The 26,467-nt window shown below is 34.8% G+C and overlaps 2 protein-coding genes across 6 annotated transcripts in view; one reads left to right on the forward strand and one right to left on the reverse strand.

Moving 5' to 3' along the window:
* LOC136032413 (uncharacterized) overlaps positions 1-1,530 on the reverse strand; it is a 33,495-nt gene extending 31,965 nt beyond the window's left edge. The window contains exon 1 of the mRNA XM_065712723.1: positions 1,353-1,530. Coding sequence (XP_065568795.1) covers positions 1,353-1,530 — 178 coding nt within the window. The remainder of the gene's footprint in view (positions 1-1,352) is intronic.
* LOC136031905 (zinc finger CCHC domain-containing protein 7-like) lies at positions 1,130-25,618 on the forward strand. Of its 5 annotated transcripts, none has more exons than XM_065711895.1 (5): positions 1,130-1,243; positions 18,386-19,247; positions 20,475-20,686; positions 23,455-23,592; positions 24,804-25,618. In XM_065711895.1, exons 1-5 carry the CDS (start codon positions 1,145-1,147, stop codon positions 25,110-25,112), a joined length of 1,620 nt encoding a protein of 539 aa, XP_065567967.1. In that variant the 5' UTR covers positions 1,130-1,144; the 3' UTR covers positions 25,113-25,618. The 5 variants fall into 5 exon arrangements, with proteins under 5 accessions (XP_065567967.1, XP_065567971.1, XP_065567972.1 ...); XM_065711899.1 differs by lacking the exon at positions 1,130-1,243 and adding an exon at positions 3,754-3,895; XM_065711900.1 differs by lacking the exon at positions 1,130-1,243 and adding an exon at positions 3,830-3,996.
* Positions 25,619-26,467: the final 849 nt, after the last annotated feature.

A 26,467-nucleotide genomic window follows, 5' to 3' on the forward strand; every position in this document is an offset into this window, starting at 1 on the left:
TCGACTCTTTTCAAGATTTGACATTTATAAGGTTAGCCTTAAATTGAGTTATTTAAGGCTAACTTGATGTGTCAGCTTAACCTAAATTAACTTGACTTAAAACTAAATTAACGCATCTTAGGCTCATTTATACTTATTTTAACCAGCCTCTGTGAACCTAATATAAGCCTAGTTTAACCAGCCTAACTTACCTGAACCATATAAATTTAACTCAAGCTGTCTTACTTCAGCTTAAAATAAGCCAAACTGAATCTATCTTTAAACTTGAGTGAACAAAAATGAAAAAGTGAAAAACCAAGTAAAGAACAAAGACGGAATGAAAATTAGGTAGACAAAAAATGAAAATGATGAAAATTGTACCCCACAAAACAGTCCTTTTTGAAACGTAAGGAAAAAATTCAAGAAATGTTATGAGCACAAAACTTAAAAGAATAAACCTAAGGAAACAAACATGAAAGAAAAGAAACAAAAGCTTAAGAAAACTGACTAATTAAAGGTAAGTAAATAAAAATTTAAGAAATTTGAATTAAGTAAGAAAAAATAAGGCAAACATAAATTACAAAATTGTAATTATATGAACGAAAAGGAGAATACCAAAATTTACCCAGCCAAAGAGTACGCTTAGATCTTGAATAGAAAAATTGAAAGAAAATTAAGTGAATAAAAATTAAAAACAACAAATAGTAAGTAAACAAAATTAAAAAAAAAAGTTAATCAAACAAAATTGAAAAAAAAATCAAAATCAAGTGAAAAGACTGGAAAAATATGAAAACTAACAAACGAAAAACGAGGAAAAATAATAAATAAATAATAAAGCTTAATTGAACAAACAACATGACAAAGAAGGTACTATTTTGTCAAAACATGAAAAGTAAAAGTCTTAGATGCCTAAAAGAAAAAAGTTTTGTATGATACTTGAAGTTTGAAAGATCTTAATTATTAAATTATGAAATTAAGTCTAAGAGTTGCAAAATTATGAAAAAAATTAAAATTCTTGCAAGCGTTAACGGTTTGTGTCGTCTATTCGTAAAAATCAAGTATTAATGCCTCGTTTACACGGAGAGGAAAACTTGACGGGAATACAAAGGGAAAAGTGGGAAAAGATTCTTGTCCTTTTGGCAGAAAATTTGAAAATTTTGTAAGCATGGATGAAACCAACAGGAATATTATGATAGCAGCCACAGCATCATTATTGATTGCTGCTGCTTTTAAAAGCACCGAAGCAGAAAATCTATTTTGCAAGGTTTCACTTTTATAACACACACATTTTTAAAGGTCAGGGCCCTTTACCAATAGAACTATAGGGCATACTTTAGCCTGTAGACCATCCCCAAAAGTTCCAATTTCCTAACCTGGTTCATTCAGCTGTTCTGAAATCTCAGCCCAAAGCAAGTCTTTTAGCTTTGTTTTCTTGTAGTCTGTTTGGTGCAGGACAAGCCTTGTATTTATGACACTGCTCGCATAAATACAAGGCTTGTCCTGCACCAAACAGATTAAATCAGTAATTTTGGGATGATTCTTTACTGACATGTTATTTGTTTGTCGGCCAAAATCAACAAAATTGTAAATATTCTCGTTCTTCTTGCCTACACATCAAGCAGAATTGGTCAAAAACGGTCTCGGTGAAAGGAATCCTTGCTGGTCGCTAGACTTTTTTTCTACCCGGATTCACGAACGGAATCCTTTCAAGTGGACCAGAATTCCTTTGTCCGCGACGGGAATTCTCGTCCGTGTAAACGCGCTATAATTTAGATAAATTAAGTCTAAAAGTGGCGAAATTTCGAATGGAGCTGAGATTCATGAAATTTTGAACGGTTTATGTTATCAGTATTCAAGAAATAGAAGCGTTAGAAATGCGAAAAATGTTAAGAATATTGAAATTTGAATTCTTTGAGTTGTATAGTTAGGGAAATTATGTCCAGAATCCTGAAATTTTTAGAAAAGATGAGTTTCTAGAAATTGCTAAGGAATTCTATTATCAAAATGTGAAATTCAAGATTGTTAAAAATGTAAAAATGTGAGGTTTGTTACGATTCTTAAAATTCAAATTGTTAAAATTGTAAAAATGAAGTGTAATAATAACATAATTTGGCAGAAACTAGAGCTTCTTCAGTGCATAAGGGCTTAGTGCGCTCAAAATATGGAAAATCAAAGCTTTAAAAGTGTAAAAATGTGGAACTTCTTTAGATGATTGAAATAGGGATGATTTTAGTTGTCAAATTGCGAAATTAAGTCCAAGGGTTGTTAAGTATTAAAAAAAAACTGACACTCTTGGAAGTGTAAAGACTGTCAAATTAAAGATTGTCAAATTGAGAAAATAAAATAAAGAATTATAAAGCTGTGGCAAAAGCTGAGATTCTTGAAAAGGATAAGGTCATTGGCTGTTAAAATTTAAAAAATGAAATATTAGAAGGAAGAAAACGTAAAAATGTTAATGTTCTTGTAATTTGAGTTGCCAAATTATAAAAATCTGGAATGAAGTTCAAAATTTTTTAAAGTAGCTTAGATTCTTGAAATGTGACTTTAGTAAAACTTAAAAAATATGGCTTTTCATTTGACTTACTGTAGAAGAGTCAATAAATATTTGCTTTGAACAGTTATTTAATATTTGTCATAAAACATTGTCTGTCCTGAATTGGTCTGTTACTTCTGAATTTTAAAGAGTTTCAAGAGTAAAAAGTTAGAAAGGTCTGTTACTTCCAGATCTATGTTATGTTTCCCATTTTTTCTGAACGTTTTTCTACATAGGGAAGGAAGATTTATAAAAATATCACAATTCTTAATATATTTTATAGTAAGCACTGATTATACAACTTGTGTAAGCTATATAGAAGACATCAAATTCGAACACAGAACTGTAGTTTATGTACTGAAGAACTATCCGATTCTCATTCAAAAGGATTGTAATGGTCCAGCTGTCTTATGATGAGTGTGCGCAATGGTAAAACACATGTCCTGTCTTGATTACAAAATTCACAGCATTAAGCTTTAGTTTGCCAGTAAAAGAATGGCTTCGTAGGGGACTCGCATTCTTTTGGGAAGTGGAGTCTGGTTCGTTTTTAATTATTTGAACAATAAGAAACAATTAATTTCTATATTAGAAATTAGTTTTCTGCTGGTCTTGATTTTAACATGGCTCTTTATGTTTCTTTGAAAAGCTTCTTTTTATGCAACTTTTTTAATTATTCTATGTCCGTTTTTATTACCAAAGTTTTTTTTTGGTTGTTTAGTGAATAGTTGTAAAGTTTTTCACGTCTAATATTTAAGAATTAAAATAAACAATTGCAATTTATTATTTACCAGTCAAATTACTGAATTGTATTATAAGAACTTATTTCTGCAGGTCTTAAGTTTAATATAGCTCTTTACGTTTCAACAATGAAATTTTCAACAATAAAAATAACAATAAAATACTTTTCAATAGGAATAAATTAAATTCTCCTTGATAACTCCTCTGATATGGCTATATAAGTTTGAGTCTTAGGTCCCATTTTTCTGTAGGTCAACAAATTTGTCCTTCCAAACTTCAGTTAGTAAACAAGATTCTTCATTTGCCCCTTTTTGAGAGTTTTTAAAAGCTTCTTTATCTTTCTTTGGAAGTCCCAAGGTTTTATATCCAAATTTGTTGCTTGAATAGGCTCCCATATAACGGAAAAACACGTCTTCACTGATTTTTGGCATGCTAGCTATCTCCGGTATCTTTTTGTGGCGTGTACAGAAACAGGAAAATTGAGCGTCTGTAGCAGTCTACATAACCCGTTTTCCGTCCCAGTTTTCTAGAAAACGCCGACTATAGACGCGGCTTTACAATTACAACTGACGAATTTAATGCTCAAGTAGTGATGGATCATTTTTACAGGATCTAATGCAATAACATTCTAGATTAGGATATAAGGTATTAGCCTAAACTTGCGGCTATTGAGAAGGAAAAATTTTAAGAAAAGATTTCTGGCTTCATAATATTAGAAAGAAAATTGTATTTACCATATTTTGAAGGTAGCCTACTTTCACTGTACTTAATCCCAATCCCCCCTAATGTGCAAGTATTTAGCCCAGATTATAAGTTATATTTCTAATAGGCTGACATTTTGCCATGTGTCACATCTTGTTTTGACTTGTGTAGACCTGAAAGTTACATCAGCATTGATGAAATCATGAAATGGAAAAATACATTGGGAATTTTAATTCAGGCTATAGGCCTATATTTGCAAATTAGGATGAAGATTAAGGATAAATATGGTAGAGTTTAAATTTATGATGTGGCTAAGAAATGGATATACCTTCAGAGTCAGAATTGCTTTCTGAAACAAAATATAAAATTCATTTGCATTAGAAATGAACTTCATCCCATCCTTCTAATGTAAGGGACATCCACCATACCTTAAATTACCTTAAATTGCAGCTTGGAGTGATATAAGGATTTTCTATCCTTGTGATACTCCATGGAGGAAAAAAAAAATTGTTTGGTGTAGATTGTACTTGTTTGATCTAGACTCTTGGGGAGGACACTGCAGCTTCTCAATTGTAAAGGAACTCCTGGCAGAGCCATTCCCTATCAAGGTGGGACTTGAACATGTCAGTTGAAGTTGCAGAAACTGTTTCTTCAGAGAGCTGGTTCCACATATTGATGATTCTTTGGCTGAAGAAGTGGCTTATATGTCTACTTGTGGAACACTGCATGGAGAGCTTCAATGAATGTCCTCTATTGCCAGAATGTAAGGGCTGTGCAAAGAGACTGGGAAGGGTATTTTTAGAGAGGATTTTTTTGGTTAAAATAATGTCACCCCTTTTCTGTCAGTATGTCAGCATCAACAGCTTCAAACAATGTAGTTGTTTTATGGCTAATGACTTATGGCTAACACCCAAATTAGCCATATGGCTAATTTGGGGATGAAGCTCATTTGCGATGTAAATGAATGTTATATTTAGATTTAGGATATCATTTGGGGTATATCTTGCATATTAGGGGGGGGGGGAGAGGCTTATAACCTGTACATATAGGCTATAGGTTCTAAGAAGTTCATGAATTTCTTAGAAAAAATGCAAAACCAAAAGAAAGAAACAAAGATAAAGGTTCTCCCCCTGCTAAATGTGTTAATTATGATTATTCTGCACATTATAAAGTAAGAATAGTTCTCTTGATATGTTCCCTTATGTCCAGGTGGGCTCCTAGACTTATAATACTGGTTGGCTCGTTGGCCTATTTAAAGATGTACACACACATGTATATATATATATATATATATATAAATGTATATATATATATATATATATATATATATATATATATATATATATATATATATATATATATATATATATATATATATATATAAAGAGAAATCACCAATGCAACAGCACAAAAAAAAAGGAAGACAGTAGGAGAAGAGGAAGACTGCTTTCCTACATTAGTGATTAATATAGATCAGCACTTGAATGAGGCCTTAACCCTACTCATCCATACAATCACATAGGTCAAACATCATAGCCATAATATATTCTCTGAGGCCAACCTGACTTTTATACATAATAATAATATATATATATATATATGTATATATATATATATATATATATATATATATTTATATATCATATATATATATATATATATATATATATATATATATATATATATATATATATATATATATATATATATATATATATATATACATATATATGTCAATATGTGTCAAAATATATGTCAATATATATATGTCAAAATATGTCAACTACAGTTTTTGGTATAGCATTAAAGTAGGCTAACAATGGTTTTCTTAAAATCTTTCCCTTTCAAAAGCCTCATTTGTAGGTCAATACTGAGTGACATTCTAGATGTTGTAGTCTAAAGGGTTATTGCCATATTGGAAAATAGTTGAGTGAATGAAACTTTCAGGAGTGAATCTGGGGTCAGAAATATGCCCATTGCCAGTATTGCCTTTGAGTCTAACCTTTTCTTATTTCTAGGGTTTGATACTTGGCATGTATGACATGTTTTTTTACCTGTTGGAATTCTGATAAAAAATACTTTACCTTAATTTGAGTTTGAGTTATGTATTTTCCACTCATTTTGCCATGCATCCCTCTTGCTTAACCTTGATTCCCATAAATTGAAACAAATGCATATGAAGTCATTGGTTTGGGCTATACAATTTGCATATTGTTGGGAGGGGGAGGAGATTAAAGTAAATTGCTTTTAGTAATTGTGGAAAAAGTAAACATTTTAAGATTTTTAAAAAGCTGTTTCCACATTTTATATTGTTTCCTTTTCAATAGCCCCAGTCATGCATTGATACTGTAATATATCCTAGAATGGTTTTGCTCCAGTATTATGTCTACCTTTTCTTATTTCTTGGGCTTAAAAGATTGCATACATGACAGGTCAATGCCTGTCTAGAGTCAGAGAAAAATATTTCATCTTAGTTTGAAGTTTTAAATCTCCTTTTGAAGTTGTAATTCCTTTTATCCCAGTAGAATTTAAAGCCATATAAATTTTTGTTTCTAAATATCAGGAATGATTTTAGGGGTCCTTTCAACCTTGTAAATTGGGATTAAGCAAAGGTGTTTGGTTCAAAACCCTTTCTTTGTGCCCTACTCAAGCACATCTTTTTTACAAAATTTATCTTTTATAATGAAATTTTTAAAGGTTATCAATGGTCAGTGCCCTCTGGAGGGAGAGGAAGTTGAGGCATATGCTTCAAAATGCCTTACAAGGTATTCATAAAGTAAAGATCTAAAATAGCACCTCTTCAGAAGGAGAAATGCTAGAACACACAAAGAGAAGTTTTTGCATTGTTTATTTCTCTAGTTTAGTGTGCATTTTGAAAATTCATCCCCAGTTCCCCTCTAATGGTCTTGTATAGTTCTAAACTATATAAAAATGACTAACCCCCAACAATGAGGGAACTCTTACTTTCTAACATGCAAAAAGTATCATTGAATCTTGTTTCCTTCTTTCTTTTTCATTTTATCTGTTTTTGAATCAAAAATATTCATCATTGATTATGTTATTTTTTTTTTTAAATAGCTTAGGGCTAAATGAGACCATTAGATAGGGCTGGGGAACAAATTTTCAACAACACTAACGAAATAATAGTAATTAACATAAATAAGCAATCTAAAAATTTTCTTTTTTTGTTCTAGCATGTCTCCTTTTGAAGAGCTACTATTCCAGACTTTTACCAAATTCTATTCTAATAAACTTTACTCACCTTCCTCCTAGCAGTATTTTAGTGTTTGACCTCCTCAGAAATGTTCCGATATATATATATATATATATATATATATATATATATATATATATATATATATATATATATATATATATATATATATGTAAGATGATCTGCCACTTATCTCATCTTTTAATATTAAATCCAGCTCATACGGTAAGCCCAAGAAAAAGAATGGGTAAATATTTACTTACCTCTCACTACTATAGCATCCAACATCTACCAAAATTAAATAATTTTTCCCTCCAGCAGCATTTTGTAATTTAAGAGTAGGGTAAATAATTGCTTTCTGGACACGTACTGTTTCATATTTTAAAGAAAATAGTGCTAGGCGAATGAAACGTTCAAAAATGGGCTCATGTACGTTTTCACTCACGTGTTTTAAGTTTCACTCACGTATTTTAACCATATTTTCATGTCAGATTGACTTTACTGTTCCAGTAGGCCAATTGCAAAATGCAATAGGGTATAATTCATTCATATTTAAAAAGAAGTTCTCAAACATTAAAAGTGGTTTGGAGTCTTCTATAAATTTCAAGGAAATGGTTTATTGTACCCTATTGCACTTTGCTGGGGGTTAAGGGATCAGAAAATCCAACCTCAAATATTCGGAAATACTGCTTGTTTAAGTTTTAATCACTCTGTGCAGGCCTTAGGTTCCATTTAAAGGAAGTAAGGATCAAGATGTGCTATTAAAGATTAACAGAGTATGTATCTAAAATAAGAAATTAATTAAATAAATAAAATAAATAAGAAATACGAAAAAAAAACTCAGCTTTTGATTTTAATTTCTGCACTGATGAAATACTCAAACGTGGACTGGTTGGATCTCTTCAAGTGTTGTAAGATGGTCATGGGTTTTCACTCCTACATAAGCTCCTTTCCCTTTTCCCTGAAACCAAAGCATTGTCTACTTAGCCTCATTGTGGCATTGGGTAGACCTTTCACAAATAAACCTCACCTGAACTTTAACGGCAAACAGCATTGCTGACTGATCTTGAGGAAATTAAAACCTTGTAAAGACCACAGCATTGTACAGAATTATGAATTGCTGTTGGTTTTGTTTGTTTATTTTCTTTACTGTTTGGCCTCTTCCTAGCTCTGCTATGCATAATGGGCTGGTTCCTCATTTTTGAAGGCATGAATATGTTATGAATCAGGGATAAGAAGTTGAAGATTACTTGTGCAGGATGATGACTCCTGTTAATACAAGAGCATAGCTAAATGTTGAAAGCCATGTTCTGTCTATAATGGGTACGTGCTTACACAAAGCATCTATAAAAAAAGATCCCAGGAACTTTTTTTTGTATGACTGTAAATTGTAGCATAGAAGGTAACAATGTTTAATGACAACTATTGTGTTGGGAATGGACTGATTGGTTCAAACGTTTTTAACTCGACTCGATTGTTTAACCTTGTTGTAGCACATTGGATTGATGCTTTGCTTGTCAATACTCTGCCCACTGTTCAATCCCCACTGCAGCAAAGTTTGGTGGCAAGCTTGGTATTTGTCCTTGTAAAACAGACATAGTAACTGAAACGTTGATTTGATGTCCTTGGTGGCAGCAATGGTTCTGAAGGATGTTTATCCTATCCATTGAGCATTCTGGAAACCCATTTCCCATAGTTGCAGAATATGAAATTAGGTCACATAAAATTTATTTGTCTGGGTAGCAGGGAGTTGGACTCATTATGAACAAAGAAGCATTCAAATGTTGTTTAGGTTAACAAGGTTTAGTAATGAGGTTTAAAGTAAACTCTGATTGTAGAACCTACTCCTAAAATGCAGCCATACTGGTATGCATCCATATTGAGTCAACCGATGGAAGCTGTAGCAACTGAGAGGGTAAATTTTGTCCAGAAAAAACAAGTCAAAGTCTCAGGTAGATTTTTTTTATTTTGGGGACTGAAATGCTGAGATTGGTTTATACTTATTGACATACCTCTCAACATGTCCTGATTCTTAATATTTAGCAGATCTTCCTTTTTGATAAGCTGGATGTGTATAATGCCTATTGATTTAGTTTAACATACCCCTTAACATTCTTTGAACTTTCACCTAAATGCCTCTAGCCTTTTTGGTTACACCTCAAATCAAACATTTCCTTTTGTCCTAATGATAAATCATGCATGTAAACTTTGGGCAAATTGTTTAATTTACAGTCCTTGCCCTGGAGCTGTGGGGAACATGAAATCCCTAGATGCAGAGCTATTACATCTGAACAAAGTTGACTTCCGTCCGAGTCTGATACAAAGCAACATGCCCCAGGTATCCTCTCCCCGAAATGCCCCTCCAACCCAGAAATATACTCCCGACCAGTCAAATCACCATCGCCCCCCAAACCTTCCCATAATCCCCTCTTACTCATATCCCTTCTGGTCACAAACTCTCTTGCATACCCTATCCACTCCATACGCCCAACACGTTGTTGACTGGCTTTTGCCTCCACCCGTTATTTTCCAAAGTATATCCGACCTCCCTCCTCCCAGAAAGTTCCCATCCCACTTCCCTTTTCCCAACACCTTCTTGCCTTCCCGTCTCCCCCTTTTCTCTCTATAAAAAATTTGACTCCTTCTTACCCTATCCCCGCGAAACCCCACCTACAGCCCATTCGTTTTATCCCTTGTGCCTACCCTGTCAACGTGACTTGCATTTAATAATTGTCTTGTAATAAATCCTAATTGTTCTCAATTATCGTCAACTGGAAACAAGTTGCACCTTCCTCATCATGCTTCGTCCCATCCTTGCCCGTCACCCTACCTCAAAATCCCCAAGGCAAATCCTTCTCTGACTCTTCTTCTCCAAAGCATCATAATATTAAATTAAATCCCACCTTTCTCAAACTTATTAAGTCTCCCTATCGCAATTCCACAATCGGTTTGTTTTTCTTAAACTTTTAGTTACTAATGCTGAAAGTCTTAATTTTGAAAAGCTTACCGAACTCGAGGTGCTTTCAGAGTCAAATCTAATAGATATAATAGCAACTACTGAAGTCCAGTCACATGGCCAGATTAATTGCACCTGCCAAATTATTCAGAGTTGATTAAACTCCATCCTTTAGACCACTCACTCAGAAAAAAAGGTTGCAGTGTTTTGTTCTTTACTAAGAGTAACCTTTACGTAAAGGTTATTCGAGTCCCTAGTTTATCCGAGTATGATGAAATCCTCTGGCTCCCCAAACTGAAATGTCGATTCAAGACGTAAATTCATCCAGCAATGGCAGACAAGTGCTGATTCTATTATTTCTAACTGCCCCAATGCTGGCTGTTTTTAGTTGGTGATGCCAACGACCTTAAAATGGATTCCTTTTGCTCCTCACTTAAAGTGAAGGAAATTGTTAAAATACCAATGACTCGGGGAAAAACATCTCTTGATGTTATCTTAACTAATATGTATAATTTTTACAGCCCTCCCTTAGCTCTGTCCCCATTAGGTGGGGGTCATCGTCTTTTGATTCTTTTATCCCCCTCCTCAAATTTTAAGTATTCTTTCTCAATAACCTATGGTGTTTATCCCCTCTTCAAAATTCTGGTCTTCTTTCTTTTGGCATGTGGCTGAATACTGAAGATTGGTTGGATATCTATAGTTTAAAAAATCTTGATGAGAAAATGGCTATGTTCCACAAAAAGCTAGTTGATAAATATCAAATTTGTTTCCTAGAAAAAAGGTTTAAAAGATGTTTTAGTGGTAAATCCTTTATTAACCAAACTATAAAAAACACTAATTAGAACCAAATTGAAGCTTTTCAAAAATGGTAAACCAGATGAAGCCAATAAATTTAGAAAATCAATTATAAGAGTAATTCGTAAATTGGCAGGATTATACTACAGAATTAAGATTGAAGAATTGTTCACTAATAAGCCAAAAAATTGATATTTCCTGGTTAAAAAGCTGTGGCAGGAGGCTTGAGCAGCTTATCTTCAACCTATCCGAGTCCCCTGATGTTACTGCCAATAATCTAAATAAATCCCTTGCTTCCATTGTCCAGAGCCTTCCAGCATTGTCCGACCAATTACCAACAGGGGCCATATTCCCTTCTATTCCTACTGTTTCCCCCTCTCAGATAGAAAGAAGAATTGAAAAACTAAGAAAAACAAGTGTTTGTCCTTTGGATATTCTGTTTCCTGTTATAAGTGCCTTCGGTGAGTTCCTCTCTAAGCCCTTGTCTTCCCTGTTTAATGGGAATACCGAGTCTGGGCGAATTACAACAATTGGGAAACAAGGTTTCATAGCCCCTTAGAAAAAGAAAAACAGAAAGCCTAGTTTAGAAGGCGTTCGTCCTGTTACTCTTACTCCTATTTTCTCGAAAGTTTATGAAGGATTCCTTGCAGACTGGTTAAAGAAAAAAATCCTGCCTTTTACTGACCTGAGGCAATTTGGGAACCTAAAATCCGCTTCTACTTCCCACTACCTTGTTTCTCTTATTGACCACACGGGGAAAATCCTTGTTAAGCCAAATTTCTGGTTAAATTTAATTTCCATTGACCTTCAGAGAGCATTCGACCTTGTTAACCACAATTTTAATTGAGAAACTTGTCAGCGAGTTCAATATTGATCCCTTACTCGTGAAGTTGGTTGCCCCCTTCATAGCAAATAGATCGCAGGTTGTCAAATACCAGAATCGTTGTTCAAGTCATCTCCCTGTCCATAATGGCATAACCCAAGGTACTCTCCTAAGTCCCCTCCTTTTTTCCGTCATGATTAATAGCCTTGGGAATTTCCAGACCGATAGGAATTTTTGGTGACTTTATGGTTGTTGAAACTTGCTTCAGAAATTTAATAAGCGACCCTATGAGCATCCTCAATGAAACTGGAGATGAGGCCTTGGACTTAGACATGACAGTAAACCTCTCTAAGTTCATGATAATGCTGATTTGTTTCCTTGAATCCTCGCCCTGTTTTCTTAATCTTATCCCTAATGAAATTTCTGTGTCCTCATTTGAACTACTGGCCTTAACGTGGATAAAAGATTGAATCAATCCAAATAAGAGCCTTGCAAATAATTTTCAAAGAAGGCAAGGTGCCATACTCTCTGCTCCCATAAAAAGCTAGTTTGGGAACCCTTGAGTGAAGGAGGGTTTCGTTTTGCAAAAAATACAATAACTAACCCTCGGACGGAATGTATTTTCACCAAGCGTCACTGCCCATCCAGATTACGGCCGCCTCGAGCTATTTCTGAGCCCATCCCCCTTTTGTCCCCCATTCGCTGCGTTACTTTCAGATAAAAAAAAAAACAAACTTTTGTCCCCTTCATCACAGAAAAAATGAATAAAAATCCAATTATTTTCTCCTTTTATTTCTCTCTCTCCTTTTTTTATTGGCCGATGGTGCTGCCCAGGTTCTTACACTTATTTGCTTGTTTCCCACCCTCTGCTTTTTAATTTCCATTTTAATTATCATATATTTTATATTCTGTTCTCTTTTTTGTGTTTATTCACTTATTTTGTCCCCCCCTTTTGACCAGTTTTATCATTTTAACTCTTTTATTGACTTTACAGTTGAATTATTGACACTTTTTTCGTGTCCCTTTTACTACTACTACTAACAACTCACTGCAGCACCAAGCCGCCTGAGGCCAACACAGCTATACACGCTCCTCCTACATTTCAATCTATTTATAGCCTCCTTCTTTACACCCTCCCAGGAAATTGCCATTTCTTTTAAATCTTTCTTCGGGACATCCTCCCACCCCAGATAAGGATGACCTGCTTTCCGTTTAGCCCTGGAGATTTGGCCGAAAAGGACAGTCTTTGGCAATCTGTCAACTTTTATCCACAGAACGTGCCCTAGCCATCTCAACCTTTCTTTCATTATAGCCGTAGCTAGCGGGATTGAACCACATTTTTCGTACAACATACTGTTTGAAATACGCTCAGTCAGCTGAGTATCAGGAACATTCCGTAGGCAATTTTTCTGGAAAACATCTGGTAAATCTTCGTCCACTTTTCGGAGCACCCATGCTTAAGAGCCATATTTGACGACTGTCATTACCTTACCTTCCAATATTCTAATCTTGGTTTGCAGACTTACCTCTCTGTACTTCTAAACCTTTTTTTTAACTATGAAAAAAACACCCTGACCCTTGGCTATACTACTTTTAAAATCTTTACTGCTCCCTTCGTCTTTACTAATAATACTACCAAGGTAAGTGAAACTGGCCACCTGATCAATATTTTCGTTACCCGTCGTCACCTTTTCATATTCACTTATTCCTAGCCTAAGTGACTTAGTCTTCTTAACTTTAATTTTTAAACCTATTCTAGCACCCTGAACTCGCAAAACCTTTAAAAGCTCATTCGTTATGCTCACACTTTTACCTAGGATGCTCAAACCATCAGCATAATCTAAGTCCAGATAGTTTTTCCTCCCCATCTGATTCCGTGGTCTCTCATTGCCTTCCCGTGCTCCTTAAGACAAAGTCCATCAAAATGATCCATATAAATAGGGATAAAACACAACCCTACTTAACTCCTGATTTAATACAAAACCAGTTGCCAACCTCATTTCCTACCTTAACTGCAGCAGTATTATTCTCGTACATAGCACTAATCACTATAATGTTTTTGTCTGGTAGACCATACAAGAATAAGACCTTTGCTAAAGCTGTTCTATCGACAGAATCGAATTGCTCATAATCTATAAAACTGAGGACCAATGTTGTTTGACAACTAAGGCACTTCTCAATTAGTCGACACATCCTCTGCCTTTTTAAAATCACACTGTCTTCTCTTAAAATTTTGTCTACAGCATCTCTCAGTCTAAATAGTATCATATTACTAAGTATTGCTACCTACAGAGACCTGGCTAATGCCTCGATAATTACGACGCTCAATCTGATCACCTTTTTTATACAGCGGTTTAATTAAGGTTTTCCTAAAATCATTAGGTGCTTCCCTTTTTTCAAAAACCATATTCATAATCTACAGCAACATATTTCTAACCTTAGAGCCACCATATATAAGATACTCATTTACCATGCTATCAGCAACTGGAGCCTTATTATTTTTTAATCCTTTTAGTGCTGTCGCTAACTCTTCCTTACTAAACAAATCTTCCTTCACATCCAAGGTATTACAAACTTTTTCATTTTTCTCTATATCTTTTCCTGCAACTATTACTCGGTTTAGCATACTCTCAAAATGTTCCGCCCATCTCTCTTTAACTGTTCCCGTATCACTAATTGCGACCCCGTGCCTATCTGTAACTTGGACAAGTCCGGATTGACTACTCCCTCTCAATTTATTAACATGTCAGTACAATATTTTACTATTATGCCGTCTAGCTGCTTCTTCTAGATCCTCGGTAATTTCTTTACATTACTTTTGTTTTCCGATGATCTATCACTCAGATAATTCCTCTCTATTAAACATGAAGCTTTTTCACTAATATTCATAGCTGCAGTCTTAATTTTCTCCCCTAAGACATCATCAGCAACTTCACAAATTGCTTTTCTAAAATTGTTCCAACCATCTTCCATATTGTCAAATTTTAAACTCTCAAATTTAGTATTCGACTGTTTCCGAAAATATTCTCTCAAATTCTCATCCTGGAGTCTACCAACATCATAAAAATCCCAGGAGGTAGTTCCCCTTCCGAAATTTCAGCTTTAAATTAACCCTCTTGACACTACTAGATGGTGATGCTTACTTTTAACGTCAATAATAGCATCTTGTATTGATCCTGTCAGTCTTCGGTTTGCTACTACATAATCATTAAGGTTTGGTTTCTTACCATTATGTGAATACCATTTCAACTTATGGGCCATTTTATGACCAAACCGTATTGGTTATAACTAGATTGTTGCGCCCTTTTTATTTATTTTTATTATTATTTATTATTTTCCCATTATTATTAATACCTTCTCAGCCTAAATAAGACTTAGCAGCTTCCTTATTTATCTTGAGCCATAGTCCTTTCTATGTACCCCATCCTTCCTGCCTGAGTAAATAAATTCTACATCACCTAATTTCATGCTTCCTACCCCTGGGATATGAGTTTCTGAAACTGCTAACAAGTCCAGTTTGAATCGTCTGAATTCGTCAGTCAAATGTCGATACGATAGTCATTTTTTAACTGCGTAACTTTCCAAATTCCAATTTTTATGTTCTTTAAATCATTGAAATTATTTTCGCCTCAGGAAAAGCAATGATCCCAGATACAATTTTAGGACGGGAATCAACATATCTTCTCAAGCCTAAAAGAAACACTTAAGCCGGCTTAGAACCGGACAAGAAGTCCCTAGGACCTCCAGTATGCATGGAGGTTTTGTGCAATCCTGGGTCTGTCTTGGTCACAACATGGTTTTCAGCACCTGGTGATGCTTTTCAAACAGTTTGTGTTAACGAACTGTAGTAAGGAGCGACCCGGCTCAATAGTAATCGAAACTCTAAAAAATGGAATTTCGATACCAATAATTACATCAAAAGAATTGCATTTTAATGCTGATTTTAAATATATAAGTTTCATCAAGATCAGTTATTCCCATCAAAAGTTACGAGCCTGAGAAAATTTGCCTCATTTTAGAAAATAGGCTGAAACACCGCCTAAAAGTCATACAATCTTAACGAAAATCACACCATCAGATTAAGCGTATCAGAGAACCTTATTGTAGAAGTTTCAAGCTCATATCTACAAAAATGTGGAATTTCGCGTTTTTTGCCAGAAGACAGATCACGGATGCGTGTTTATTTGTTTTTTTTGTTTGTTTTTTTCCCAGGGGTGATCGTATTGACTGAGTAGTCCTAGAATGTCGCGAGAGGGCTCATTTTAACGGAAATTAAAAGTTCTAGTGCCCTTTTTAAGTGACCAAAAAAATTGGAGGGCACCTAGGCCCCCTCCCACGCTCATTTTTCCAAAAGTCAGCGGATCGAAATTCTGAGATAGCCATTTTATTCACCATAGTCGAAAAGCCTAATAACTATGTCTTTGGGGACGATTTACTCCCCCACAGTCCCCGTGGGAGGGGCTGCAAGTTGCAAACTTTGACCTGTGTTTACATATATTAATGGTTGCTAGGAAGTGTACAGACGTTTTCAGGGGGATTTTGTTTGGTTTAGGGAGGGGGAGAGTTGAGGGGGGTGGGTTACGTGGGAGGATATTTCCATTGAGAAACTTCTCATGGGGGAAGAGAATTTCAATGAAGGGGCGCAGGATTTTCTAGCATTATTTGAAAAAAAACAATGAAAAAATAAATATGAAAAGTGTTTTGTACTGAAAGTAAGGAGCAGCATTAAAACTTAAAAGGAACAAAAATTATTACGCATATGAGGGGTTTACCTCCTCGTTATCTCTCACTCTTACGCTAAAGTATTTTTAGTAATTTGAGCCATTTATTCTAGGGCCTTTGTGATTCAGAGGTCATTCTTAAGGAGTTGGGACAAAATATAAGCTTTAGTGTTAAAGAGCGACGAAGGCTGAAACCCCTCATATACGCAATAAAAACATACGAATTTAGAAGTTCGTTACGTAAGTTAATTCGTAAGTTACGTATATTTTTTACCCATGAAAACGTTTGTATAAAATTAAAAGTTCTAGTTTCTTTTTTAAGTAGTCAAAAACTTGGAGGGCAACTAGACCTCCCTCGCTCCTTTTTTCTCAAAATCTTCCGATTAATTGCAATTAATTAATATGCAAATTTTGGTTTAATTATTTATGTGCGGAGATCCAAGATCAAAACATGCATTAATTCAAAACGTCCAGAAATTAAATTAAAAAAAAAGTTTTTTTTTTAAATGAAATAAGGAGCAACATTAAAACTTGAAACGAACAGAAATTACTCCGTACATGAAAGGGGCTTTTCCTCCTCAAGGCCCCGCTCTTTACGCTAAATTTTCTTACTGTTTTAAAAATAGAGCTAAGAGAAGAGTCAAACTTTACCGTAAGGAGCTAGGCGTTGAGGAGGAAAAGCCCTTTCATATACGGAGTAATTTCTGCTCGTTTTAAGTTTTAATGTTGCTCCTTACTTTCATTTAAAAAAAACTTTTTTTTTATTTAATCTACCAACAAGAATCGAAATCCTGCATAGACAGTCCCAAACCTAATGCCTCTGACTCATTATATATTCATGCCTACAAATTTTTTGCCACAATGGGAAGGCAACCCATAGTAGACAAATCAGCTAGGAAGAGGTTTTTCAGCCCCCAAAACGCCCGTCAAAACGGACCAAGCCTAGAAGAATTGTCCATTAATCAGAATCCCGTGCGAAACTTGTGTCTTTTACTAGGCTATAATTTCCTCCAGGGGCGTCACTCCTCACGTGGGAACAGAGTTGACCGCAAGGTCCGCAGTCTTGGAGGTACCCCAAAAGGGTCGAGGAAACCCTTTGTAGAAGCTCTTGTCCATAGATCTAAATCTTTCGCCCTGCCGCAGTTGTCCTCCTATAGAGGATCCTCCCACGATAGTGCTCTGTTTCGCCATGCAATTTAATCCATTGCTGGGAGAAGCTTTGTAACTCCTAGGACGTGTATCCCTTATATATATATATATATATATATATATATATATATATATATATATATATATATATATATATATATATATATATATATATATATATATATATATATATATATTTGCTTCATTTTTTTTTGCTTCTTTTGCTCCCGTACCCTTTTTAATGTCCTTTTTATTTTTTTTCTGACTTGTATTTGTTTATGTTAAATTTGACCAATTTTTCTCTTTTTAACTTTTTAATTGACTTTTTACAGTTTAATTATTGACTCATAAATGATTTTTCTTCTTCGTTGTTGTTTCTTTTTTGTATTTTGCCAGTTTTAGCGTAACCATATGATTTCTCGACTCCGAAATCCGAATTCAGCCCTTTGTGGGCTTGTAATAGAGTTTTTTTTTTAAAATAATATCTTACCTCTTCAACATCTCAACATACCTTGAAGGTTTTAACTTAATACTCTCAGCCTTTCCTTAGACATCTCCTTTTGGCAACCAATCTTGTTTGGTATAAAAACAGAAACATTTAAGGAAACTATAATGCCAGTGTTACTTTTTGTAACATTGTAAAACATTGTAATATTCTCTTTTCTTTTGGTCCCAAGGATCCCACCCCCTCGTAGAAATTGAAAAAGGGTATAGTGAAAATGTACTTTTTTTTCTAATGAAGTAACTAATGATATTTATTCAACCTTAATTTCAGAAAATGGATATAGATGAGCTGGACGAGTTTGATTTACAAGAAATAGAAGCAGCCTTATATGCTAAGATTCATCATGAAATTTATGAAGAATGTTCAGGGCCAACAGGAGAAGCATCATCTACTGCATTATCTAGCTCTTGTGTTACAGAATCATACACGGCAGAAGACAATTTTGTAGCAGTTCAATCTCATACAGCAGGACACTTTCGAAGTTTAGAAGAAGATGCTATTTACATAATAGAGGAGGGGTCAAAATACTCAGTACAATCCAAATGTATATCTTCTAGTTCCAAAGCGACCACGGTAATACTCTCTGACTCTGATGAAGATATTGTCTGTATTTCTGCAAATGAGTCAAATAAAAACATAATCCATATTGACTCAGATTCAGATGTTTCTATTATACCAACAGAGGTAAATAAAGACAAACCATCAGTAATGAAGACAAGGACAGGTGTTTCTTCTTTTTATAAAAAAAAGGACGACGACCCGCTAACCAGTGGTGAAAGAAGTTTTCTAAGACTTCATTTTGGGTTTGAAAAAGATAAAACGGAATTGGCCAAAAACAAGAAAAAGAAACAACATGTTGTATTCGAATCTGATTCAGATGAAGAAATCCACATGCGCGACATAACAAATCTAGATTCAGATATATCTCTAAATATAGAAGGGACGTTGGCAAGTGAACACACTAATATATTGAGGAAAATTGATGCAATTGTAAACCAGTCAGTGTTTGTTGAACAGCAAGATGGAGAAGGGGACAGAGTACCTAGAAGTTGGACTGATGACATGAAGCAATTCTACAATAATACAAAAGACTTATGTGATATAGATATGGCTATTAGACAATTACCTAAAGGTATGATAAATCTTTTAGTGTGGTTTTAATTGTGACACTGTAGCCAAAATAATTTATTTTAATGTTCAAGTCATCTTTTACAAACTTCAAAGAAAAAAGAAAATTACCTCTTCAATGGCGAAAAATTTTTTTCTCTTAATTTTAGGGTAATGACATTTATTTAATGGAATTTACTCATGACAAGGCTAAATCAAGGGTTATTTAAAGGTTGTATCACTAATAAAGATTTGAATAGAGCCAAAATTATTGGCCTGGATCTATTGAGCAAAGCTTTCACAAAACAATTAAATTTTGCCTCTTCAGTTTGTTGTTGTTTGGAACATGCCAAATGCCTTAGTAGATATGGCTCCGTAGAAACTATGCCAACTATAAGCCCTACTTCTTTTGACACATTAAAGTCGGGCAAAATTTTTCCTTTTGAAGCAAATTAGTTTTACAAAATCTTTAGATTTAGAGTTTTACTTTAGAGGGAAGAATGTATGAATGGCAAATGATGGGTTGAGAGCCTTTTCAGTTGGAAAACGGCCTTTCCTCCTCAGCTGAATCTGTCATTGAGACTTAGAGTTTGTGAACATTGAAGTATTTCAACTGGGAAACAAAAGGTTTCTTCTTTATTCCAGATATTGCACCAATTTTATATTTTAAAAAATCCTAGTAATGTGTAATTTTTCTTAGGGTTTTTGTTCCTATTTATGCAGGCCGCCCTTTACTTACAATGTGGTATCAACAATCGTCTTTTACTAATTTATCACAAAAGTATGTTCTTATGAAATAAAAAATGAAGCAATGACAATCTTTGGAAAAAAAACAAAAAAAAACTGGACAAGCACACTTGCTGAAACTGTTTAATTGTACACTCGTTTTTAACTATTTGAGTTGAAAGCTTACTTCTTTTGTATAATTATTAGGATTGCTCTTGTGTAAAAAGCTTTGTGTCAAAAGAGATTTGGACAAAATCTCTTTGATAGTTTTTAGAAAGTAGTTGAACCAGGTGACTGAAACTTCCAGTAAATCCTCAAAAATCAAATCCTTAAAATCTCTGAAAGTCTTATTCACATTCCTCAACTATTTGCTTGAGATTATTAAGAACCAACTGACGAATCTATTTTGTATATACTTTTTTTTACTACTGAAGAATAAGTTCTTTCAAACCCTTATCACATTGTTCGATAACTGATTCCAATGAACAGACAAGACCTGATCTTTTTTGTATGATCTGCTTTTCAGACAAAGAGCTATGGAAAATAGATCCTGCTGATAAATATAAAGATTTTAGGAGAAATAGATATTTCAACACCTATAAAGGGCGATGTAGTAACTGTAATCAAGTTGGCCACCCATTTAGAGAATGCCCAGATCCGATCAAACCAATCATTTGCTCAATGTGTGGAGGTGTTGGTCACAATCGATTCCAATGTCAACTTGCATTGTGTTTACAGGTAAATATTATTGTTCCCTTTTTTAATACTTGGTGAAATTTCTGCAAACTTTGGCTTTGCGAAATACTGAAAAAAAGAGTAAGATACATAATATTTATTCATACAATGAATAGAATGTTGTAATCCCACAATTGTTCATAGACCTGTAGAAGAGGGGGGACACTTACATTTTAATTAAAACTATATCAATAGAAGACAAAAGTTGACCACGAGCATATATATTCATGAAGGCATCCTTTTTGGGAAAACACTAGATATTTAGGTGGAGGATGTTTAGTGAGAGAATGGCTTAGTGTTTATGCCTGTGTGTAAAGGTGAGCGGATAGAGGCGGAATAAATTTTCTTTTAGATTGGTCTGGACAAGGTCGATTGAGTTGGTAACCTAAACTTGTCAGGTCCAATTATTTAAAACTTTACCAATTTCGATCCCGAGTTCTTTTACGTTTCAAAGATGCGATCTCAAGTCTAGTTTTTGAAGCTATCACTTCAATTTTTAAAATCTAACTGTATTTTGAGCTTGTATGTTAATTTCGCGACATAGCTAAAAAAGAGTCGTTTTAAGAGGATAAATTCTCAAAATGACATTGTAACCCTAGAAAATTTAGACTACAAGTCTGGAAACGGTATCATCGATGGAGATAGATTATTCTAGCTGACTCAACAGGGAAAACCTCAATTAGTAGAAATTCGGGCATTTTTAGAAGTAAATCAGCATTGACTTCGATCTTTTAGTTGAAGGAGTCCACTCCTATTGTTTCAAGGGGGCTCATTGATAGTTTTAAGGGGGCTCATTGATAGTTTCAAGGGGCTCATTGATAGTTGCGTTTGTAAAGCTATAAATTCGTGAGGCTTTTAGCACTAGGGTAAATTGTCGCTTTCTGGACAATAATTTTTTGATATTTTAAAGGCAATCGGATGAACAAGGTAGATGAAACTTTCAAAGATTTTTCAGGAGTTGATATTTCAGCTGATTCCTGAAAGTTTCATTCATCTGGCTCTGCTACTTTTTTTAAATTATATTTTTTTTTTTGCCGTATTTTTTTTACTATTGAGTGAAAATAGTAAATCTGGGCTTGAAATGATTATTTTATGAAGTGATATTATTTTATTTTATGCAATATCACAGAAAGTCTGTCCAGAAAGTAATTTTTGCCCCTAACTCCACTTAGCATTAAATTGAGCAGCTTCGTGTTGTAAGTGATATACCTTAGATATACCACTGTTAATACAATGGGCTTCTGGAAACCCAGCCTCGCCCTGGAAAGCACATATTATTCCTCCTTCCTCCCAAATATTGAAACTTCTCCAACTCTTGTGTTTTACTATTGATGAATTTTGGCATTAATTGGGTGATCACAATAGGTATTGTATATTCACTAAGCAGTTGTATTTTTTTTAAAATCTAGTTTCAGTGCTAGAGCTAACTGTGGAATTATTAATTCATATCCTGTTTCGGCATAGCCTAATGACCGGGTCATAAAAGAAGTTTAGTTTCTTCCAAATAAGATATTCAGTGTGTTTCCAAAAAGATTAGTGAAAAATGCCTTTTGTTGCTGATTCAGTAATGATAACTATTATTTGATTCATCATAATGGTGAAATTTTACTTTGAAAACAAATTTTTCGAAAAAGAGCTTGAAAACTCTGTAAAATGAAATCGCAGCAAAATGAGAAGTACACCATTGGAATTGACGTTGTCTAAAACCCCAACCAGAGATGTTTCAGCCCCCCTGCCTTTAATAACAATGAGTTGTTTTTTTGCATGCGTGGGCTAGCACTGATATTTCCTCTTTTTTTCTTTTTATTTCTTCGCCACTAGCTGGGCACAAGAACATCACAGAGAGCTGTCTAAGGAGTCATTTGAAAGCTAGTTTTTATATCTAATCCCTTTTTATATAATTGAATCGATGACGCGGTCACAAAGTGGTATATAGCACCCCAAAAAGGCACTTTGGGTACTATTTCTGGAATGGAAAATATAGGAAGAATAAAAAGACAAGCAAGTCGAACTTGTTCTGCATTTTCACTATTCTCAGCTTGATCCCTGGCCAATTTTGATAAAACTCTTACATCGTCAGTGTAGTCATGATACTAAGCGATAGGCTCTTTCCAACCTCTAATCCTAGATCGGAAGATAGGGCATTTTTGGGGACCCAATCTCGGCAATAGCTGAGGAGCGTAGAAGGATAACTCAAATCTACTTACACCAAATGCCACTACTATTTTATCTTTGTTCCAACGGATATGACCCAAAATATGTCATTTTTGAAATTAAAGAATTTGTACAGGGGATTTTCAAAGTAAAAACGTGTCCACAGTCATACAGATAAACAGCTTGGTTTTCAGGATCTCTTCAGTCACTGACAGTGTACATATGTAACCGTATCGCTCAGTCTCTCTTGTAGCCAAATTTGAAAATTTTTATTTTAGTTTAAAGAAATGGGAAATGGGAATCGGACAGATGAGAAGCCATCTGAGAGGTGGATGGGGGAATAAATGCCCCTAAGCATGGGCAAACAAAGATACTCTGTTAACCTTTATGCAGAAAAAGTATGTATGTTAATACCATCAATGGTGCTTGCAGAAGTTTTAGCGATATTTAGTTTATTGTGACCAGACTTGAAGTTTGGCTCCAATTGACATCAGGTTTGTAGTTGAAAGAGAGTGAATAATTACTGGGTTATTCGGTACCTTTTCTTTTTCATCTTTTTTTAAATAATAATCACTATTTTCATTGTGTAGTTAATTAAGTCCTTTTATTTTTTGCAGTGTGGTACAAGGACGCCCAAATATCAAGAAATGTGTTCCAGGTGCCGGCATGACCTAAGAATAATATGCTGTATATGTAAGATGCAGGGACATGGACCGGTCCGATGCCCAGATGTTTGGAGGCGCTACCATTTATCAGTATGTTTTCTCCCTTTCATTTTTTATTTTTTAATGATTGCCAAAAAAGCTATATGTGAAAAAAAGGGACTGGGTTAAAAGAAACGAATATTTCTTATATTTGAACTCAAAATCCCCCTGTCCTTTTAAGCTTCTTTCGGGCGAATACTATTAAAATTCTAAATAACAAAATTTTAAAATCACGAGGGGGCATAAGAATTTAGAACTGCTTAGGTGGGGCATGGGCCAAAATAGATTAAAACCACTGCTCTATATGTTGTTTATTGTATTGAAAAATAGGAGTGGTTCTAAAACCTTAGAAATATTTAATGGAAATCAACAGCTAACTCAGATTTAAAAAAAAGCCTCGTAATGCTGAACAGAGACTGTTGCTTCTTCGTTAAGTCCGTATAAATCCCTACAATACACCACCCTTCTCACCCTTCCTCCGCCTCCCCCACCCTTCTCACAAAAAAATAAAAATAAAGTAAATTTTCCCAGTTATCCCCAACTATAAACATGATCTTTAGTCTAAGTAACGATAATTTTGACTTACAGTATACTAAATTTCAGTAATTATACTCCGTGTTGGCGTCCTCTATGGCGATTGAAAAATTTTGTAACTTCTATATGAATAATATCGCCATTTAGTTTTTTAATTACCCAAGTAGATGGTATTAGCAAGCTACTTACTGGCACACAGAGAAAGCTACTTAGAGCTTGATGTTACTTCTTATTGACATAGGTTGGCTTCTGAATTCTGGTATCTCGCCAATATGATAGTACTGGTGAATAGGTAGCACGGTGGTAAACGGGTACATTATCTTACCTTTTGTACTTTCAATGAAGTACTTGGTTTGTTTAGAAAGTAACTTACGTTTTGACTTGTCTGTTTTTCGCTTCAAATTCTGTCGATTGCTTATTCGAAAAAGTAACTGAATTGCTAACTTTGAGTTATCGCCATCTAATTTCTTAAAGAAAATATACGAACTAATTTTCTCCTCTAATGTTCTAATAAAATCTGAATAAAAAATTGCCACTGCTGGCAACCGATGTCCCAGACGGTTGCAATTAAACTAGACAACCACATTTCAACGATAATTTTTATCGTTTTTTTTAGCTGTCAATTTGTAACAGTTCGAAAAATTGTTTATATAAAATGACAAGCTGTCAGTTTGAACAGTTTTACATATGTTTACAGACAGTTTATATTTAAAGAATTTTTTTTTTAGACGGAGCCAGGACATGTGTCAGCACCCTGTACACCGCCACAACGCTTGATAGTACGAAAAACTGGATGCTGTAATTGCGCCTCCAAGCATCATAGTGTTTCTTCATGCCCTTCCAGACGAGAAAGTGTACTCCCTCTACACTTGAACGAAACGATCTTTAGCTATGAAAATCCGTTTTGCTATGATTCAGAAATACCAACTGTTTTTAAACGGAAGATAGATGATGAACAGATAAAAGAGGTTGATAAACCGAGAAAAGTTGTTGGGACTCAGGATTGTGATATTGCTCCTCGCTGTGTTCACTATTAAATATTTGCCACCTACTCCTTAAAGTTCCGTAAGTGTATATATGATGAAGTTAAAAAGATCTGGCCTACAATCGCTCTTGGTAAGTGTCCCAAAAGATCTTCGAATTCTAATACTTATCTGATTCACGGGATTCATATTGATGGCGCTTCAAGAAAGATTAAAAAGAAAGTTGCATCATATCTGGAAAATGCGTTTAGTTTCTTAAGAAGTATATCATTGACTCAAGGAAGAAAAGCTGTGTCTCAAAATATGGATAGTCTCGTAGTAGAAAACCGAGAAGCTCTTTTGAATGAACACATTAGAGAAAGTCCTGAATGGAAAGAGCTGTTCTACAGTCTTGATCGTCACGTACAAGCTGTGACGTCACGTACAGCTGTGAAAAAGAAAAAAATTAAAAAGGAAAAGCGAATACAGCACCAACACCTTTTTAAATAGTTTGCTACTTAAGCATGTGCTTACAGATTTTCTTCTGTTTGAATTTTAGCGTAATAAAAAATTGGTTATTACCAATGTGTAAACTGCATATTTGAAAATACTGCTTTAGCAAGCAATAATGCTGACTAGGTTATCATCTCTGAGGAATAATCGATTGATTATCTTTAAATAGTCTACTTTCTTGTTCATGGAAGTAATGATGATCGAGATAGCGAGGGGGAACTACTATCAACCCATCGATTCGAAAATGTAAGTTTCGGTACTATGCTTTGCTCCCATTCATTTATACCGCATATTCTACAAAGACTGAGACTGCCAAAATTCTGGGGGGGGGGCAGGAATAGGATTTGCGGGATTTGGCATAAGTTTGGAAGTGCTTGGGATATTGAAGGGACGACTTGCCGCTCTTCAGTTAGTTTTAAGAAAGGGAAGTAGAATCGAATGAGCCCTTACCCGATTTAGCCCATATATATATATATATATATATATATATATATATGTTTTTAACTACGTAAAACTTGCGAATATACAACATTCTTCGCTGTCCCATTGTCTGTGCATATAAATAGATTGTCAGGTTTACCGACTCTTGAACATGCAACATATAATTGTCCATGGGAAAAACAATCTGTATTCAGATCTATACCTCATTATTCTAATGATTGCACTTGAGCTTTGTTGATGGTGATTGCTAATCGAACATTCCCTGTGTCCCCGTCGTCATTTTTATATTCCCCCTGTGCCCCCCGGCGTCCCCGTTGCAGTTGTGTCCCTGTGTCCCGGTCGTCATTTATATTCCCTGTGTCCCGGTCGTCATTTGTGTCGCGGTGTCCCAGTCTGTAATTTCTCTTTGAGTGTCCCGGTCGTCATTTATATTCCCTACTAGCTGTTGGGGTGGCGCTTCGCGCCACCCCCCAAGC

The sequence above is a fragment of the Artemia franciscana genome, chromosome 10 (genome assembly GCF_032884065.1).
Source record: "Artemia franciscana chromosome 10, ASM3288406v1, whole genome shotgun sequence".
Lineage (NCBI taxonomy): Eukaryota > Metazoa > Arthropoda > Branchiopoda > Anostraca > Artemiidae > Artemia > Artemia franciscana.